The 21,610-nt window shown below is 40.5% G+C and overlaps 2 protein-coding genes across 4 annotated transcripts in view; both read left to right on the top strand.

Annotated features, from left to right (window-relative positions):
• The window catches only part of LOC134288597 (uncharacterized), a 385,031-nt gene that overhangs the window by 141,905 nt on the left and 221,516 nt on the right, over positions 1–21,610 (top strand). The window lies entirely within an intron of this gene.
• Positions 1–21,610, top strand: part of LOC115255807 (prisilkin-39) — a 216,563-nt gene that overhangs the window by 88,921 nt on the left and 106,032 nt on the right. For all 3 annotated transcript variants that reach the window (XM_029853983.2, XM_062853893.1, XM_029853987.2), the window contains one exon: positions 18,825–19,267. In XM_029853983.2, the coding sequence (XP_029709843.2) occupies positions 18,825–19,267 (443 nt within the window). The remainder of the gene's footprint in view (positions 1–18,824; positions 19,268–21,610) is intronic.

Below are 21,610 nucleotides of genomic sequence, written 5' to 3'. Positions count from 1 at the left end.
AACTCTCAGTAGAATTCATGGAGGAACTCTTAAATGAATTCTCACAGGAAACTCCGGGCATTCTTTGTGCAACTCCCAGAAATACTTTTAGAGCAACTAGTAAAGTAATTGCCGGAGGAACTTTCGGAACAATTTCCGGAGGAACTCCTAGAGAAATTGCCGAACAAATTCGGAAAATAATTCAAGGAGGAACTCGTAGAGAAATTACCAGAGGTATTCCTAGATGAGTTCCCAGATGAACTATCAAAGGAATTCCCGGAAGAATTTCTAGAGCAATTCCCGAAGAAATGCGTAAGGAAATTCCCTGAGGAACTCCCGGAGGTACTCCTAAAGAATTCCCAAGAAATTCCAGGAAGAACTCGTAAGTAGAGGAATTCCCGGATGAACTCAGATATTTCTAGAGAAATTCCTGGGAGAACTCCTGGAGGAACGTTCAGGAAAACTCCTGGATGTATTCCCGGAACTTTAGAGGTATTTCCGGAAACACTTCTACAGGTACTTCCGGGGGAATCCTTGAAGGAATTTTCGGAGGAAACTCCTGGCATACCAAGTGCAACTTATAGAAAAAAAAACCTATGAAGCAACTCGTAGTGAAATTGCCTGGATAACTTATTCCCGTTTCACCTCGTGAAGGTGTTCTCGAAGATATTCGGATTCCCGGAAGAACTTTTAGAGAAAGTCACGGTGAAACTCTTAGTGTAATTCCCGGAAAAAATCGGTAAGGAATCCCCAAAGGAACTCGTAGAGGAATTCCCGGAGGAATTCTTGGTTGGAGGAAATCCTAGGGAAATCCTTACAGGAACTTCTAGAGGAATGTTGGAGAAACTTTTGGAAGAATTTCCGGAAGAACTCTTAAAGAAACTCTTGGAAGAATTCCAGGGAGAACTACTACAGAAATTGCCGAAGAACTCCCAGAAGAATTCCCGGAAGAACTTTTGGAGGAATTACCGGAGAAACTCCTAGAGTAATTATCGGAATATACGATAATATCCACTGGTATTTCCAGTGCAGTTTATATAAACTCTTGAAGGAATTCCCGTAGAAATTAGTTAAGGAATTCCCGGATGATCTCGTCCTCCTAAAGGAATTGCCGGACGAACTCCTAAAGGAATTCCCAGGAAGAACTTCTAAAGGTATTCCCGGAGGATCTCATAAAAGAATACCCGGAGTAACTCTTAGAGAAATTTCTAGAGGAAGTACTACAAAAAGTCCCAGAGAAACTTCTGTAGCAATGTCCTGAGAAACTCCAAGATGAATTCCTCAAGGACCTTCTATAGCTCCTAGGAATTTTTGGTGAAACTGCTGGAAGAATCCTCAAGAGTTGCTGGAGAAATTTCAACTCTTCTGGAAATGAACACGACAAAAACATTTTCTTTAGAATCACTAGCGTTTTCTTCAATCTTCGGAATCCCTAGATTCTTTCTTCGAAAGACGAAGAGTGTAGAACGGTTTTGGAGGACAAAAACGCAGCGAGAGCGGTAATGCTGCAGCAAGCAAGAATGGCGTGGAAAACGTGGGCACGGGAGATCACGGCAACGGAGGAAACGACGATGCTAGTGCAGCGGAGGACGGAAATGAACCAACTCCCACACTGAGGGAAGTGAGGGATGCCATTCACCAGCTCAAAACTAACAAAGCAGTTGGTAAGGATGGTATCGCAGCTGAACTAATCAAGATGGACCCAGAAAAGTTGGCCACCTGTCTGCATCGGCTGATAGTCAGGATATGGGAAACCGAACAGCTACCGGAGGAGTGAAAGGAAGGAGTCATAATGCCCCATTCACAAGAAAGGCGACCATTTGGAATGCGAGAATTTCAGGACGATCACTATTTTGAATGCTGCGTACAAAATGCTATCCCAGATCATCTTCTGTCGTCTCTCTTCTAAAACGAATGAGTTCTTGGGAAGTTATCTAGCCGGTTTCATCGACGGCCGGTCGACAACGGACCAGATCTTCACCGTACGGCAAATCCTCCAGAAATGCCGTGAATACCAGGTCCCAACGCACCACCTGTTCATCGACTTCAAAGCGGCATACGACAGTATCGACCGCACAGAGCTATGGAAAATCATGGACGAGAACAGCTTTCCTGCGAAGTTGACTAGACTGATTAAAGCAACGATGGACGGTGGGCAAAACTGCGTGGTTTCGGGTGAACTGTCCAGTTCATTCGAATCTCACCGGGGACTGCGACAAGGTGATGGACTCTTCAACATCGGACTCTGTTATCGATTTAATTTGAATTTATGTTATTTGCACTGTAATAACGGGATAAAAAAATATGTATATTAGACCTGTTCACTTTTTTTTACCTACCCGTGTCACATCAAATTATCAATCCACATGCAAAAACAAGTCTTCAGTCCAAAATTGAGCCAAATTGATAAAGGTTTAGAGGTGTATCAAATCGATTTTGAGGTTTTTCGAGCATTTTCACGAAAATGTACTCCAATATCCAGAAAATTGCACCGAAAAGGTACAGAAAACACCGTTAAAATTTAGTTGGAACAATACTCTACAACTTTGCCGAAGACACTACGGTGTTTAAATTGCTTATTTCAAAGTTATTCAACAATTTTCGTTAAAAAATCGCGAAAAAATACAATATTTTTACGGTTTTTCATGTAAAAGTCATGTAAATTTACATTGTTTTAAGTGACTAATTTAATTAGCTATTGCTCCTATGTGTTACGAACATTTCGTCCATACATCATTTTAGTGTAGGAATTCGTTTTTATTGACTAAATAACAAAAGTATGTCACGTTGATACTAAAAATCGCATAGAGTTGCCAGCACAAAATTAAACAAAGTTACCCATGATTAAAACGTCATTACATTTCTTTGTCGCATCTGCATCAGTTTCAAGTTGGTGTAGATGGTTGAGCATGAGACTGCCGATTCGAAGATTCAAGGTTCGAGCCCTGGAATAGGATTTTTTTGCGTCTCGATCCAGCTATAAGTTAATGAGACTACACTCTGCATCTCATTGCAATTTGCCATCATAGCCTTGTTTCGAAACCGTAGAGTGCATTGTAAGAATGAAGTTTCCCTTTATCGTGTAGTTGTGTAGCTTGTGGCTAGATAGATACAAGTAATCTCCACAGTTGCATGATAAATTTTGCATCCAGCCAGAAGCAGTTCCATCATCGTATAGAATTGTTTTAGCTAAATTAATCGATATCAAACAGATGTCCAATATTTCGTCCAGCTGATCTCGTCGACACGATTTCTTGTCAACAAGTAAACTAAATATCTAGCTAGTCCTGGAATGGGCTTAATTGGCAGGTCCCGATCATCATTATTTGGGAGATTGCGTGTAAGTCATGGGCCATGGCTCATGGCAGATTCATCATCCTAACTGCTACAAAGAAAGAAAAAAAAGTTTATTATGTATTTGAGCTTGAACCTGGGACCTTCTGATCCGCAGGCTCGAGCCTTATCATTTGCGCCATTTCTGATACTTGAATCGAAAGACATTAGAATACGATGGCATGACGTCTTAATCATGGGTAACTTTGTTTTAATTCGTGCTGGCAACTCTACGCGATTTTTAGTATCAACGTGACATACTTTTGATAATTAGTCATTGAAAACGAATTCCAACACAAAAACGATGTATGGACGAAATGTTCGTTACACAAAGAAGAAACAGCTAATTAATTTAGTCACTTAAAATAATGTAAAATTACATGACTTTTATATGTAAAATCGTAAAAATATCGTGTTTAATCGTGATTTTTCAACTAAAATTATTGAATAGCTTCGAAATAAGCAATTTAAACACCGTAGTATCTTCGGCAAAGTTGTAGAGTATTGTACTAACTATATCTTAACGGTATTTTCGGCACCCTTTCGGAGCAATTTTCTGGATTTATGAGTAAATTTCTGTGAAAACGGTTAAAAAAACACAAAATCGATTTGATACACCTTTAAATCTTTATCAATTTGGCTCAATTTTGGACTGAAGACTTGTTTTTGCATGTGGATTGATAATTTGATGTGTCACGGAGAATCGGAGAAAAAAGTTTCAAAGTGAACAGGTCTAATGTATATTCATTGCCGTATACGCTGGCGAAGGGAAAGATTCAGAGAGCCACCACGCATATTAACCACCATTCCGCACTCTCAGTAATAAATTTGATTGCTCATGTTCCCACTTGCTTCTGAAGCATGTTAGCCACCGCTACCGCTCTGGCTTGAGCAGTATCGGTCAAAGAGGAGCAAATTTTGATTCGTCCGGGGGAGAACGCTTCATTTTGCAAGCACTGGTCCTCTACGGACACGAGTCATGGATCATGCTCGAGGAGGACCTGCAAACACTCGGAGTTTTCGAGCGACGCGTGCTAAGGACGATATTTGGCGGTGTGCAGGAGAACGGTGTATGGCGGAGAAGGATGAACCACGAGCTCGCTGCACTTTACGGCGAACCCAGCATCCAGAAGGTGGCCATAGCCGGAAGGATACGGTGGACAGGGCATGTTGCAAGAATGCAGGACAACAACCCTGCAAAGTTGGTGTTTGCTACTGATCCGGTTGGCACAAGAAGACGTGGAGCGCAGAGAGCACGATAGACGGACCAGGTGGAGTGTAACCTGGCGAGCATTAGGCGCGACCGAGGATGGAGAGCGGCAGCCACAAACCGAGTATTGTGGCGTACTATTGTTGATTATGTCTTGTCTTAAATGTGATGTTGAACAAATAAATTTATGTTATGTATGTGTTCCTGAACGAATTACTGAAGAAATCTTAAATTGTTAAAAGAGTCACTGGAAGAATATCTGTAGGAATTTAAGATAAATTCCTGTAAATATCGTGATTTCCAAAAGAGTGGAATTCTTTAAAGTATCTTCAGTGAATTTTTTTTGAGAATTCCAAGAGAAATAACATAAAACAATCAAGTTCTATTTTCTGAAGACATTTCTGTAGAAACCTATGCAAATGTTCCTGGAAACATGATTTTGTTCAATAATTTTCTGTATAAATTCTACATAAAATATTTTAAAAGAAATATTTGAATTGATTCCTGAATGAAACCATGGATGAATTGGAAAAATAAAAAGCAGAAAATTCTGGATTGTATAAGAAATGTATGTATGAACTTTTGTAGGAACCCCTGGCTACAATAGTACTGGAAGCACTCAAAGAAATCATGTAGTACTTTATGGAAATTCTGGAATCTTAAATGGAACCTCCTGCGACATCCCTGAAGAAGGTGTTTGAAGATTCTTTTGAAGAATATTTGGAAGAAATTCTGAAATAATCCCTGGATAATCCCTGAAGGCGTTTGTTGAGGTTTTGAAGGTATCCCTAAAAAATTCTTTGAAAGAATATCTGGTGAAGTTTTTAAAGGAATCCATGGGAATCTTTCCAAAGGAGTCCTCGGAGAAAAATCTGAAGAAAAAAAACTCTTAAAATATTACTGAAGGAATGACTGGAATTTCTAAAATAAACATTTGAAGAATTCTTGAAGGATCAACTGGAGAAATTTCTCAAAGAATCTTGAAAAAAATGTAAATTTTTCTAGGAACAATTTCTAAATGAATCCTTGAAAATATTTTTGAACTATTTTAGAATTTTCAAAAGCATCCTTGTAGAAATTATTGGATGAATATTTAGAGAAACTGTCGTGGTCCATATTCTCTGGAGGAATTCAGGATTCCTGGAAGCTCTGGTGAAAACTTTGGAAGAATTTCATTAACATTTCGCCAAGTGTGCGGTCGGCCACCACCACCAGCACCACACATCGTGGTGCAACAGCACGGCCAATGAAGGGACAATGAATCCCTGAGTAAGATTTTTCTGAATGTTCAAAGAAAATTATACTCTTCTACATGTATCTTTGGATTAATTTGTGGAAGAATTTGTAGAGGAATATCTGAAGAAAACTCTGGAGAAATTTTGGAAGAACTTTATTGAGAAATTTCCACAGAAATCTAAGCAACATTTTTTCAAAAATCGAGAAATTTCTGAAGGAATTTGTATTAGGTTTTGTGAAATAATCCCTGGATGATTTTCAAAAGAAATCCCTGGAAGAATTTTTAAAAGAAACTTTGAAGGATTTTCAAAAGAGTTATATAATAGATTATATAAATAAATTTTTGGAAGAATGTTTGAAAGATTTTCGAAAGTGGTTACCAAAGCAGTCTCTGGACATATTTCCTGAAGTAATAGTTTGTTTTACTACTCCCTGAAGAATGTTCTAAAGAAAATCATAGAAGTTTTACTGAGGAAATCACCAGGTTTTTAAGGGATTTAGAGAAACTTCTGACCTTATCCTAGAGGAAATGGAGGAGTTTCTAAGAAAGGTTCTGTTAAAGAAGTGCTCTTAAATTTTTGAATGGATCTGCTGAGCAATTTGTGGGGAAATCTTTGGAGAATATTTCAGAATACATCTCCAATGAATTTTTGAAAAATCCTTTGAAGAATTTCTGAACGAACCCCTGGAAGATTTTCTGATTAAAATCCGCAGAAAATTCTCAAGGAATTCATGGAAGATTTTCAATAGCATATTTGGATAACATTTTTGGAAGAATTTATTAACTTTTTCGGAAGTTAGCCCTGGAAAACTTCTATAGGATGTTTCTCTGGAGGCATTTGTGAAGAAACCCATTGTAAGATTTCTAATGGAATACTTCAAGAAATTTCAGGAGGAATCCCTAGTAGAATTTCTAAAGGAATTTCTGAAGGTTATTTTAAATTTGCGAATGAATCTTTTGAAGTTTTTTTTTGAAATAATTTGCAAGGAGCTTCTGGAAAAAATTCTGGAGGAATTGAAAAAAAAATCAAAAAAAAATTGGGATGAATTTTTGTTGGAATTTTTGGAAGATTTTTTGAAAGTCCACTGGAAGATGTGGAGAAATAACTGAAGGAATTCCTGACCGAATTTATGAATGTAATTTATTTATTTATTTTTATTTAAAGAAATTAATGAAGTAACTGCTGCAGTAATCCACGCGAGTACAAAAAAATCTTTACGAAATCTCTAGGAATATCTGAAGAATTTCCCAGATATATTTCATTGGTAATTCCTGAAGAAAGTTCAAAGAATCTGCGAAGAAATCATTGGAGAAATATAAGATGAAATCACTACATGACTTCAAAAAGTCATTTTCTGAAAATTTTCAGACCTCCGATACTGCTGATGGTATGGTTTGGAAAATTTATGTTGAGGATGCGACTAGTCTGCAAAGGCGATAAAATTACAATGTGTTTAAAATAAAATTTGAAAAAAAAAACAAATACATTATCCACATGTTTAGACAATAATTCTATCCATTGTTTCGTACATATCGTAGGAAAGCACCTGAAATTGGCCAAAGAAATCTCCTAAAACATAGTTTCCCAAACTGTGGGTCGCGACCCCCCAGGGGGGTCGCCGGCCTTCAGAAGGGGGGTCGCGAGCGACAGTTTCACTTTATTTATATTGGTATAAGTATGGATTTTATAACATTTGCTAGATGATTATGATTACATTAACACTAAAGTAAACATAGTCATTGTAAGGATATGGTTAAATTGCAGCGTTTTCTCGGTTCAAGAAAAAGTTCAATTTATTTTTAGTATTTAAGTTTACATTTTTCCCTGGTGGGTCGCGAAAAGTTAGCCCAGTAGCTAGGGGGGTCGCCAACCAAAAAAGTTTGGGAACCTATGTCCTAAAAGTTAGGAGTACGATGCATTAGTAGTTCTTCTAAGAACTTCGCACAACCAAATTAAGGAATTTAACAAAAAAGATATATTTAAAAATATTTAGGATATTAAGACAAAATTCTTTCTAGTATTTCACCAAATGTTCTACGAAATGGTGCTCCAATAGATTATTTTTGTAGTTTTAACCCGGGAGCGGTCGCGTCGTGTACTGAGTACACGCACCATGAAAAAAACAAGCTTGTGGAACACAGCGTGTGCGTGGTGTCGTTGAGGGTGGCCGAAGAAGCGACTGCTCGAGGGTTAATATTGTTCAATATTGTTACCATTGATTCGTTCAAGAATTTTTCCGTACAAAACTAAGATGATAGTTACGAATTAACAGATTTCTGTTTTTGCCTTTCTCGTACACCAAAGTGTACTGAAAGGCTATATGTTCACTCAAAAAACGAATTTTCGATAGAAGGGTCGGAGGGTCAAGTCACATATACCAATCAACTCAGTTCGACGAATTGAGATGATGTCTGTATGTGTGTATGTGTGTATGTGTGTATGTGTATATGTATGTCTGTGTACAAAAAAATGTCACACACTTTTAAGGCACTTCCCATCGACCGATTTTACGGATTCTAGCACGAATCGAACCAGAATTTTACCGCATTGTTTGCTATTGAATAGGATCGGTCAAGGCGTTCCGGAGTTATGGGCATTTTAGTTTTCCGGACCAGCACCGGTGGAACTGGTCATATATAAAACTGAACCAAGCCCCATCATGCGACACATCAAGCTGCGCCAATTTTTGTAACCTTTAGCATGGTTGACGAATTTTGTGCGGAAATTGATACTGGAGACCAGAAAACCCCCAATATCGGCCCAATATTCAAGATGACGACCAGAATAAAGCCTGTATCCGAAATAATCGGGACACAGAGATATGGCAGTAACTCTGAACTGAATCAATAAAAATTGATCAAAAAATAACTGAGAACTCTTCTATGTATGTTTATTATTTGTGCAAAATTTCATTAAAATCGATGCATTACTTTTAACTGTAGATGACAAACAAACAGACGTGGTTTTTAAGATTTTGTACAATCATCACCAATTTTCATTCGCATTCTAGATGGTTATTTTCCGCTACAATTCAAAGTTCTGTAAGGATAATTATGTAATTTCGTGAGCAGTTATGATACTTATAGAGACACTTTCTTGCAAAATTTCATCAACTTTTATCGATTGGATTGAAAGACACTGGTGTTGATAGGGGATAGTGTTAGTGAAAATGTTTCATGTTTTTCATGTGCGATGTTTGCCCATTCATAACTTTTGAATGTCTCTGCCAATTTTCATGAAATTTTCACAGAAGGTAGTTGATTATGTTTATATTATTCCTGCAAAATTTGGTGATTATTGGTGTAGTACTTTCAACAATACAATCGAAACAATAAGGGCTGCTCACTAATTGTTGTCTGAGGGGCTAAAATCACGGTTAGCCCCAATATTTTTTTCGGCTATAAAATTGTTGATAGTGCATCGATTTTTTTGAAATTTTGCCTATGCAAGGGATGTATATTGAGAGGTTTGTGTTCAAAATTTCAGCCATTTCTTTTGTCAAATTCAAAAGTTACAGCGCTGACAAGCTAAACCAGGGGCTGTACAAAATTCAATTGCTCGCGTTCTACTGCTTCATTGCTACAACAAAAGGTACTTCACCGATTCAATTGAAATTTTGTAGGTGAAATATACACATCTTGAGATATTATCAGGCAAAATTTGAGCAATTTTAATGTATATATTGCAGAGTTGCAGCCATATTTCTGTGTCCCGATTATTGCGGATACAGGCTTTATCCAAGATGGCGGTCTAAAAACCAAGATGGCGGTTGATAATTTTGGTTCTAAAACGATGCAATATGGGTATATTTGGTATGAGGAAGATGCCCGGAACTAAAAAATGGCCACCACAATATCCAAGATGGCGGCTCCAAATTCAAGATGGCGGCTGTTTAATGCAGTATTAGGCCCTAAAACCATGCAATATGGGTATATTTTGTATGGAGAAGATGTCCGGAGTCCCAAAATGGCGGCCAGAATATCCAAGATGGCTGACTAAAATCCAAGATGGTGTATCCAAATTCAAGATGGCGGTTCTTTAATGGAGTTTTTGGTCCCAAACCATTCACTATGGGTATATTTGGTATGGAGAAGATGTCCGGAGTTCAAACGTGGCGACCAGAATATCCAAGATGGCAGTCTAAAATCCAAGATGGCTGCTCAAAATTCTAGATGGCGGCGTTTAAAGGAGTTTTAGGCCCTAAACCATGCAACATGAGTATATTTGGTATGGGAAAGATGTCCGGAGTCCAAAAATGGCAGTCATACTATCAAAGATGGCAGTCTAAAATCCAAGATGGCGGCTCAACATTCAAGATGGCGGTTGTTCAATGGAGTTTTAGGCCCTAAACCCATGCAACATGAGTATATTTGGTATGGGGAAGATGTACGGAGTCCAAACATGGCGAACAGAATATCCAAGATGGCGGTCTTAAATTCAAGATGGCGGCTATTTAATGTAGTATTAGGCCCTAAAACAATGCAATAAGGGTATATTTGGTATGGGGAAGATGTCTGGACTCCAAAAAATACGACCAGTATATCCTGTTGGAGAACTGGTAGTGTCCCACCCCTCGTCCAGTAGAATATCAGCGATGGTAGTGCCATGCCCTGACCAAGTGAAACTGTCAGATTGTTGTTGTGAAGAAGATCATGTTAGTCTGTAACTTTTGTGTCGTTGGTAAATAAACACGTATTTTCGTTAGCATTAAGTAGATTACTGTTTCCTTTCTTCGTAACGCGAAAGTCCCGTGATGAGTTTGTCGGGTGTTCCACTGAAGAACCTGGTCGTGAGTCGCTAGGGAAGCTGGTAGTTTCAACATATCCAAGATGGCAGCTCAAAATTCAAGATGGCGGTTTAAAATTCAAGATGGCTGCTGTTAAATGGAGTTTTAGGCCCTAAAACCATGCAATATGGGTAGGATATATTTGGTATGAGGAAGATGTCCGGAATCCAAAAATTACGACCAAAATATCCAAGATGGCGGTCTAAAACCCAAAATAGCGGCACCAAATTCAAGATGGTGGCTATTTCATGGAGTTTCGGCTCCAAAACCATGCAATATGGGTATATTTGGTATGGGGAAGATGTTCGGAGCCCAAAAACGACGACCGGAATATCCAATATGGCGGTCTAAAATCCAAGTTTTGGGCTCAAAATTCAAGATAGCGGCTTTTTCTTAAGATTTTGAGGCTCAAATATCAAAAACCATATAAACGATATGATTTCAGGTGCCATAAAATGGATTTTTGTTAATCATATGAAAGTGCTCTACAGTTTCTTACCGATTTTGGCAACACCCGTTTTAGGCAATATTTTTTTTACCGATTTTGGCAACACAAATTTTTGACACACATTTTTTATCGCAAAATCTTCTTATATACATGTTTTTAGCTTCACCTCTATTGGGAAAAATATAAATTCATTAAGTTTTCAAAAACGACAGTTTTTTAAATCATGACGTAATTTATGAACGTCACCTAAGAGGAGCGGTTTTGTAACTTGTGAATAGTCCATATTGATAATATAAGTCAAAATAACGCATAAAAGTTGTAAAACCACATTTTTTACCGATTTTGGCAATACCCCATTTTAGAAACATAAAATTCACCTCGTGTTGCCAAAATCGGTAAGAAACTGTATTCATCAACATGTCACTTGAGTTTTGTTGAAATGGGTTTTCGAAGGCACGAGAAAGGCGCCAGCACCGCTAGGTGGATTTACTAGGTTTTTTTTTTAATATGCAGACAAATACTTAATCAATGATAAGAAGAAAAATATCTCATTATGATCTATCACAACTTTCAGACCAAATTATCGCCCAGCTACGGTACACTTCGTGGCCAGAAAATATGAAGTTTGTGCCGCTGAAAGTTGGGCAGAACATAAACATGCCATCCCTTAAGTGGCTGAAAGCGGTTCCTTGTTCTTCTGCTGCAAGAGACACAAGTGGTGCGGCTGCGATGATGCAAGAGGGGCCGAGCAAGTTTTGTTTCCTAGTAAAAACTTTTGGTGTTTCGAAAATTGCTCATTTTACGACACTCCTGGTGGTGCTGTATTATTCAAAAGAGAACACAATCTCATTTTTACACTATCAGTTCATGAAACTCCCATTATCACAATTGCATTATACCCATCCAAATAGACCTGATGAGATTTCCAAATAACCCGCCAGAAAAAGATGTAATTAACGATCGTTTATGGAACAATTTCTACTGTCCCAACCGCACATATCGCGATTCCAATTTCCAACTCAACATCCCGCAGCACTCCCGCTAAACGAATGTTGTAATTTCAATCAAACAAATGAACGCCCATTTTCACCACACCGCCCCCGCCGCGGACTCCCGAGTTCCCACAACCGGGTGGGCCGACAACAATGCACCTGGTGCAGTCACTAGTACAGCATCGCAGCGAAAATGCATTTGCTCTGTCCGCCGATCACTTTTACTTTGCACCGGTTGCACAGAGCAATTTGCAACAATAATCGGCCAACATTCCGGCGGAGCGGTGCCGAATCCATGCCCAGTTCTGGCGGCAGTTCGTGGGCTTAGAATCAGTCATGTTACAATTTTGACCCGCATTCGAGGACAAAAGCGAATTTGTGTCTGACTGGGCGGTGTGTTGCGTTGGTTGGGTAGTTGGGAGAGGTGTGTAGGAGTGTACGGGGGATTAAATGCGTTGGCAATGCAGATGAATCCGATGACGGGGAAATGTAATTGTGAATGGGAAATTGGAGCTTTGATGGGGTGGCTCCTTGAATTTGGATGTTCGAGTAGCGGTTGTAACCACAAGTCAAACTTTTGGGATCGCCCTAATCGTAAGAAAGTTGTTGAATTACGTTTTTGTACGACCAAAGAGGGTGGAATCAAGTACATTTTCATACGTGCCTATGATAATCTCTTTACCAGCCAACCTTATGCCTTATGCGTTTAAAAGTGGAGGCGATCTATGTGCACTGATACGACAACAATTTTGCTATCCAACTTAAAGCAATATCTTAAGCGATTCACTGTGTGCACTATTGCGATGTAATGTAGCATCTTGTGCGACTTGATAATATTTAAAAATAAAGTCATTAGATTTTCGAGCCACAATTTACACTTAATACCAAACACTACTTATGAAACATGCTGATGAATTATGATGACATTCTAATCAACCTCAGAGTTTGTTGAAATGGACTTAAAAACGTCACGCTCAGTTTTCACCATCCCTCTCTGGCTATCGCCACCCATCGTGATGACTCCCTAACCACAACGATGATTGTTCACTTTCTTGTAGCTTTTTGGCACTACACCAGCAGTCAAACAGCAGCTCTTTATTATGTAAAATTCTTGATTTGGCTTTGGCTGACCACCGATGAAAATGCTTTGACAGAAACAAGTGCTCGATGAACAAATTGAGATTTGAATTATGAAAAGAAATCCACGTACTCCGGTGAGACTTGAACTCACGACTCCCAATTCGTTAGACGGGCACTTATATTCATTCAAGCTACATTTTTTTATCTGTATTAACGAGATTTTCAGTCTTAGGCTAGTTCATCACGGGACCCACGCTGTACTTCCCTTCCGAAGGAAGAACTCACAATTTATGAGTTTGTCGGGAGTGGGATTTGATCCCAGGTCCTCGGCGTGATAGTCACGTGTTCTCTAACCATCCAACCAGGTCCGCTCCACAAACTTCAAGTTACAGAGTCGCTCGACTGTCTCCGTTACCAGTAGGCGCAGAACTAAACTCAATTTCACAGTCGCACATAGTTATCTTCTTTTCACAATCCAATCATCCTTCGGATGGGGAAATTAAAAATAATTTCCTCTTCCGCTGTATGTCAACATGTGCACAACAGTGTATATGTTAGATGTTCATCTAATCCCATCTGAGTTCAGTTCTACGCCTTCTGGCGACGGAGATAGTCGAGTGACTCTGTAACTTGAAGGAATAGAAGTGCCCGTATAGCGAATTAGGAGTCGTGAATTCGAACCTCACCGGAGTACGTGGAATTCTTTTTATAATTCAAATCTCAATTTGTTCGTCGAGCACATGTTCCTGTTGTGCATATGAATGTCAAAGCATTTTCAAGAGCTCCTTCATTGTTATCACATATAAAATTACATTATGTCACGGTTAAGCTTAAGCGAGTTTGTGAGCAGACTTTAACGAGTTCATATTGATATTTATTGATTTCATTCATACACCAATTCGAGTTAAACTGACATTTCTTGTCTTTATTTTGTCTTTGTCGCAAATTTCTTTGGCAATGCCAACGGAAATCACTTATAAATTTTCCAGGAATTCCTTTCTAATTCCTTTAGGGAACGTCCATAAATTACGTCACGCAAAAATTGCCCATTTTCAACCCTCCCTCCCCCCTATGTCACACTTTTTGTATGAGACCTCTGAAATTTTTTATGGGTCGTCACACTTTACTGAACCCCCCCTCCCCCCTAAAAGCGTGACGTAATTTATGGACGTTCCCTTAGATATATCAATGCTGCTGGGCAGTCATTTCGGCATATGCTTTTGGGAATTTCTTTAAAATACTCCACCAGCATTTGTTTTGGAAATACCGTATTTCTTTGAGATTTTTTCAGTGTCTTAGAAATTCCTGCAACAGTTTGTTTCTGAATGCCTTTGGCAAATCTTTTTGGAACTTCTTCGGTGTTCTCTCGAAAACTTAACTCTTTCAGAACTTGTATGGCAATGAATTGGTATTTTAAATTAGGAAGTCTTCGGCAATTCCTATGTAAATTATTTTCGAAATCCCATCAGAAAATCCTGGCAATATATATATATATATTTTTTGGGAATTGATTTGGTCAATTGCTTAGAAAATGCTCTAGGATGCCCTTGAGCAATTTCTATTCGGATTAGTGTGGCAACTACTTTGGAAAATTCTTTGGCAATTTCAATGTCAATGCATCAGGCCATTGATTCGGCAATTTCTTATGCAGTTTTCAAGGAACTTATTCCGATTTGTTTTTTGCCTTTTTCGTACACCGAAGTGTACTGAAAGGCTATATGTTCACTCAAAAAACGAATTTTCGATAGAAGGCTCGGATGGTCAAGTCACATATACCAATCAACTCAGATCGACGAATTGAGATGATGTCTGTATGTGTATATGTTTGTGTGTATGTATGTATGTATGTGTGTGCCAAAAAATGTTCACTTACTTTTAAGGCACTTCCCATTGGCCGATTATAGCTCGAATCGAACCGGAATTTTATCGCATTGTTTGCTACTAAAACTGGTTCGGATCGGTCAAGGCGTTCCGGAGTTGTGACCGTTTCAGTGATCCGGACCAGCACCGCTATAACTGGCCGTATACAACACTGAACCAAGCCCCATCATGCGACATATCAAACTGCGGCGATTTTTGTTACCTTTAGCATAGTTGACGAATTTTGTGTGGAAATCAACACTGGAGACCTGAAATTCCACGATGTCAGCCCGAAGTTCAAGATAGCAGCCGAATATTCAAGATGACGGCTCCAAATTCATGATGACAGCTGTTTAATAGTTTTAGGCTTTAAAACCATGCAATATGGGTAAATTTGGTATGAAGAAGTCTGGACTCCAAAAAATGGCGTCCAGAATATCCAAGATGGCGGCTCGAAAATCAAGATGGCGGTTGTTTAATGGATTTTTAGGCTCTTCAACCTTGCAATATATATATTTGGTTTGGGGAAGATGTCTGGAGTCCAAAAACGACGATTAAAATATCCAAGATAACGTCTCAAAATTTAAGATGGTGACTGTTTAATGGAGGTTTAGGACTTAAACCATGCAATATAGGTATATATAGTATGGGGAAGAAGCAAGGGAAGAAGTCTAGACACCAGAAATAGTGACCAGAATATCCAAGATGGCGATCTAAAATCCAATATGATGGCTCAAAAGTCAATTGATGACTGTTTAACCCTAAAAGAGATACCTGGGGTCCAATGGACCCCAGGCGCCTTTCAGAGCTCGTCTTTGATGGAACACACTCAGCGAGGTAACGAAACTGAGGCCATGAAGGTACCCCTTTTAGGGTTAATAAGGCTCTAAAACCATGCAATATAAATATATATGGTATGAGTAAGATGTCCGGAGTCCAAACATGGCGACCAGAATATCCAAGATGGCAGTCTTAATCCCAAGATGGCGACTGCAGATTCAACATGGCGGCTTTTCAATGGTTTTTTAGACTTTAAAATGCACTATGGGTATATTTGGTATAGGGAGCATCCATTAAGTACGTCACGCTAAAATTGAGAATATTCAATCCCCCCCCCCTTCGTACAGGTTTTTCCTATACCTAATACATTGCTTGTCACACTTTCACAAACCCCCAAACACAAACAAGTCGAGCAAATTTTCCCGACCGGAACGGGAATCGAACCCACCGTCTCCGGATTGGTGATCCATGGTCTTAACCACTAGGCTTACTGGAGACCCCATGGGGAAGATGTCTGGACTCCTAAAATGGCGACCAGAATATACAAGATGGCGGTCTAAAATCCAAGATGACGGCTCCATATTCAACATGGCGGCTGTTTAATGGAGTTTAATGGAGGCGCTCAAACCAAGCAATATGGGTATATTTTATATGAGGAGGATGTCCGGAGTTCAAAAAAGGCGACTAGAATATTCAAGATGACGATCGAAAATCCAAGATTGCGGCTCAACATTCAAGATGGTGGCTGTTTAATGAAGTTTTAGGCTCTAAAACCATTCAACATGGGTATATTTGGTATTGGGAAGATGAGACTGGAGTCCAAAAATTACGATTAAAATATCCAAGATGGCAACCAAAATATCTAAGATAGTGGCTCAAAATTCAAGATGGCAGCTGTTTAATGAAGAATTACGCTTTAAAACCATTCATATGGGTATATTTGGTATGGGGAAGACAACCGCAGTTTAAAAATGGCGACCAGAATACTCAAGATGGCGTCTCAGAATTCATAATTGTGGCTGTTGATTGAGTTATGGGCTCTAAAACCATTCAATATGGGCATGCCTGGTATGGGGAAGAAGTCTGGAGTAGAAAATGCCGACCAGAATTTCCAAGATGCCGGACTTGGAGGAGTTATTTGATCCATTCTTACGGGTATGGAGGTATATCTGGAGGAAATCTTGAAGGAATCCCTATATGAACTATTGTAGGAATCGCTGGAGGAATTCCAGCCTGAATCACTGGAATTAGTAATGCAACAACCTCTGGAGGAATTCATGTAGGATTTTCTGGATGAATTCCTGAAAAAGATTTTGGACATATTTTAGTGGTAAATTTTAATGGAATCTCTTGAACAATTCCTGTTCAAATAGTGAAATAAAAATATACCTGAACGTATCTCGCATGGAATTTCTGGAAAATTTTTCACTGGTAGCACTGGAAGAATTTATCAAATAATATTTGAAAGAATTTCTATAGAAATCCGTGTAGAATATTCTGATTACTTTATTGAACAACAGTGTAAAAAAAATTAAGATTTTCCAAAATAACTCCTGGTGGAATTTCAGAAAAAACTCGTAGAAATCTACCTAAAAGAATTCCTGGAGAAATTCATCAGAGAATACCTGAAGGAAGCGCTGGTGAAATTAAAAAAATTGAAGGAAACTCTGGAAAAATCGCTGAAGGAGTTTCTGAAACAAACCTAGATAGATTTTGAGAGTGAATTCCTGGAGAAATTCTGGAAGAAATCCACTGATTTTTTTTTGACTTGGAATATTTGGACAAACTTATAAAGGAATTTCATAAGGAATTGTTGAAGGAATCTCCAGGGCAATTTTTTCAAGAATGTCTGAAAGAACTTCCAAAGTAATCTTTGTAAAAATTTCTGAAAGGGTCTGGCGAAAATATTCTGAAGGGAGAATTTTCTGGAAGAACTTTTGTTTATTTTAAAGAATCTTTGAAAGTGTTGCTGATGGAATTTGTGGATCCGGAAAGAATTCTAACACGCATTACCGAAAAAATAACCATAAACCTATGAAAGAATTTTTAAGGAAAACCATGGAACCTCTAACGAGAATTCCTCAAGAACTTTGAAGAGAAATCCGTAAAGAACTGTTCGAAAAATATTTCCAGAGGACTTGCCAATTGCAATATCGGAAGGTCTCCAGTGAGAGTTTTCTAAAAAAGATCCTGGATTTATTTCCGGGGTAATCTTTAGAAGACATTAAAGAAAATTTTAAAGGATACTTAGAATTTCTCGGAGATATCTCCAAAGGTATTCATGAGATGATTTCTTAAAAATTTGCTGGAAAATTTTCTCAAAGAATTGCGGGAGGAATTGCTGAAATAAAAAACTGGAGGATTTTTGGATGACTTTCTAAAGATTTCCATAAAAATCTAAAGAAATCACCTAAAGGCATTCCTAAGAAATCCTTAGGAGAAGTTCCAATTTCAGAGAGTTGTATATTGCACGTATTTAAAATTAGAAAACTAACTTTGCTTTGTTTACTCCAACAAATGCGCATACGGTTTTTTTTCTATTCAGGAGCAGAAACTTTTATTATTCGTTTGGAGGCACAAAAGTTTTAGTACACATTGGAAGAAAAGGAAAATGATATAGGTAATTTTAGTAGTATTTAAAAGGGCGGAATAAAAGTCCTTTTGTACATTATCGGTTACATAGTTTAAGAAAAGTTTAAACTTCGTTTGAGAAAACTGCGAAAACGTTTATTTCCCCATACTTAATCCTATACAAATTGCCTTTGTAATGTAGATTACGGGGTTATAACTAATCGAACCTAAACTACCAAAGATTATTGGAAAGAACAAACAATAATACTGATCGCGAGTTTTATATTTCTTTTGGAACCACCACACCACACCTCCATCAGTGACTAAACCATTTTACTGTTAAACCAAATCGAGTTACAACGATTCCATTGAGTTACATTTGTTGCCCCCACTTCTCCGCCCATCATCACATCAGAATTAATCTTTTCAACCGAACCTACCTTCCATCGCTTTTGGACTCCACTTCCACTCCCAAGCCACCCACCACCCATCGATTACCTTTTATTGAATGCGTTATTTTTCCATTTTGTTCTATTTCGATTCACAGCTAGTCAGCTGCGCGCTGGTCCTATCACTGGCGCTGCTGGACCGGGGCTCGTGTGCCAGTTTATCGAACGGTGGCGGCGGCAGAGGCGATGGCCGAGGCGATGGCAGAGGTGATGGCGAAAGTACCGTTGGTGAATCGGTCTCGTCATCGAAGTTGGTCACCGGGCCGACGCTGGGCAGTTTGTATCGGAGCACCCGGGACGAGTATGGGCGCTATGGGCGGGACCAGAGGTGCATCAGCTGCGGCGGCGGAGGCTACGCCGGAGGAGGCGGAGGCTATGCTGATCGGGATATGAGAACGTACGGCGGAAGGCCCGGTGGTGGCGTCTATGGGTACTACAGCGGACGGGGGTCAATCTACGACGATAGGAACTGGTACTATCGACCGGAGGTTTATGACGACCGCTACCGAGGGGGCGATAGATACACCAACATGATGATGGGGTAAGTTTGATCTGGACTGGAGGGTGCGGTGGGCCGTTCCGATGACTTCGATTAGGTAATTAATCAATGAGGGAATTATCGGATGATGGGCGAATTTCATGCCAGCTTGGTTCGTTAATCTAACTTTGGCAAGCTTTGTTCTGGGACAGTGTTTTTCAAACTATGAGCTGGTAATCCACGTTGTGGATCATGTGTGGTTTAGTTAAATTGGCGAGACCTAATGGATGGGATATATTCAATGAATTTGTGGATAAGCAGATGGTGCAATTGATAGAGGACTTCCTGGCTGAATTCCCAAAGAGGAATCCCTGAGGAATTCCTGGAGGAATCCCTGAGAAATTTCTGGAGGAATCCCTAAGGAATTCCTGGAGGAATCCCTAAGGAATTCTTGGGGGAATCCCTGAGGAATTCCTGGAGGAAACTCTGAGGTATTCTTGGAGGAATCTCCGAGGAATTCCTGGAGGAAACTCTGAGGAATTCCAGGAGGAATCTCTGAGGAATTCCTGAAGGCATCCCTTTGGAGTTTCTGTAAGAATCCCTGAGAAATTCCTGAGTAGTTCCTGGAGGAATCCCTGAGGAGTTCCTGGAGGAATCCCTGAGGAGTTCCTGGAGGAATCCCTGAGGAGTTCCTGGAGGAATCCCTGAGGAGTTCCTGGAGGAATCCCTGAGGAGTTCCTGGAGGAATCCCTGAGGAGTTCCTGGAGGAATCCCTGAGGAGTTCCTGGAGGAATCCCTGAGGAGTTCCTGGAGGAATCCCTGAGGAGTTCCTGGAGGAATCCCTGAGGAGTTCCTGGAGGAATCCCTGAGGAGTTCCTGGAGGAATCCCTGAGGAGTTCCTGGAGGAATCCCTGAGGAGTTCCTGGAGGAATCCCTGAGGAGTTCCTGGAGGAGTCCCTGAAAAATTCCTGCAGGAATCCCTGAGGAATTCCTGGAGGAATCCCTGAGGAATTCCTGGAGGAATCCCTGAGGAATTCCTGGAGGAGTCCCTGAGGAATTCCTGGAGGAATCCCTGCGGAATTCCTGGAGGAATCCCTGAAAAATTCATGCAGGAATCCCTGAGGAATTCCTGGAGGAATCGCTGAGGAATTCCTGGAGGAATCCCTGCGGAATTCCTGGAGGAATCCCTGCGGAATTCCTGGAGGAATCCCTGCGGAATTCCTGGAGGAATCCCTGCGGAATTCCTGGAGGAATCCCTGCGGAATTCCTGGAGGAATCCCTGCGGAATTCCTGGAGGAATCCCTGCGGAATTCCTGGAGGAATCCCTGCGGAATTCCTGGAGGAATCCCTGCGGAATTCCTGGAGGAATCCCTGCGGAATTCCTGGAGGAATCCCTGCGGAATTCCTGGAGGAATCCCTGCGGAATTCCTGGAGGAATCCCTGCGGAATTCCTGGAGGAATCCCTGCGGAATTCCTGGAGGAATCCCTGCGGAATTCCTGGAGGAATCCCTGCGGAATTCCTGGAGGAATCCCTGCGGAATTCCTGGAGGAATCCCTGCGGAATTCCTGGAGGAATCCCTGCGGAATTCCTGGAGGAATCCCTGCGGAATTCCTGGAGGAATCCCTGCGGAATTCCTGGAGGAATCCCTGCGGAATTCCTGGAGGAATCCCTGCGGAATTCCTGGAGGAATCCCTGCGGAATTCCTGGAGGAATCCCTGCGGAATTCCTGGAGGAATCCCTGCGGAATTCCTGGAGGAATCCCTGCGGAATTCCTGGAGGAATCCCTGCGGAATTCCTGGAGGAATCCCTGCGGAATTCCTGGAGGAATCCCTGCAGAATTCCTGGAGGGATCCCTGCGGAATTCCTGGAGGAATCCCTGCGGAATTCCTGGAGGAATCCCTGCGGAATTCCTGGAGGAATCCCTGCGGAATTCCTGGAGGAATCCCTGCGGAATTCCTGGAGGAATCCCTGCGGAATTCCTGGAGGAATCCCTGCGGAATTCCTGGAGGAATCCCTGCGGAATTCCTGGAGGAATCCCTGCGGAATTCCTGGAGGAATCCCTGCGGAATTCCTGGAGGAATCCCTGCGGAATTCCTGGAGGAATCCCTGCGGAATTCCTGGAGGAATCCCTGCGGAATTCCTGGAGGAATCCCTGCGGAATTCCTGGAGGAATCCCTGCGGAATTCCTGGAGGAATCCCTGCGGAATTCCTGGAGGAATCCCTGCGGAATTCCTGGAGGAATCCCTGCGGAATTCCTGGAGGAATCCCTGAGGAATTCCTGGAGGAATCCCTGAGGAATTCCCAAAGAGGAATCCCTGAGGAATTCCTGGAGGAATCCCTGAGAAATTTCTGGAGGAATCCATAAGGAATTCCTGGAGGAATCCCTAAGGAATTCTTGGGGGAAT

The sequence above is a fragment of the Aedes albopictus genome, chromosome 2 (assembly GCF_035046485.1).
Source record: "Aedes albopictus strain Foshan chromosome 2, AalbF5, whole genome shotgun sequence".
NCBI lineage: Eukaryota > Metazoa > Arthropoda > Insecta > Diptera > Culicidae > Aedes > Aedes albopictus.
Note: the sequence above shows the minus strand (reverse complement) of the source record. Positions and strands in the feature narration are given on the sequence as shown.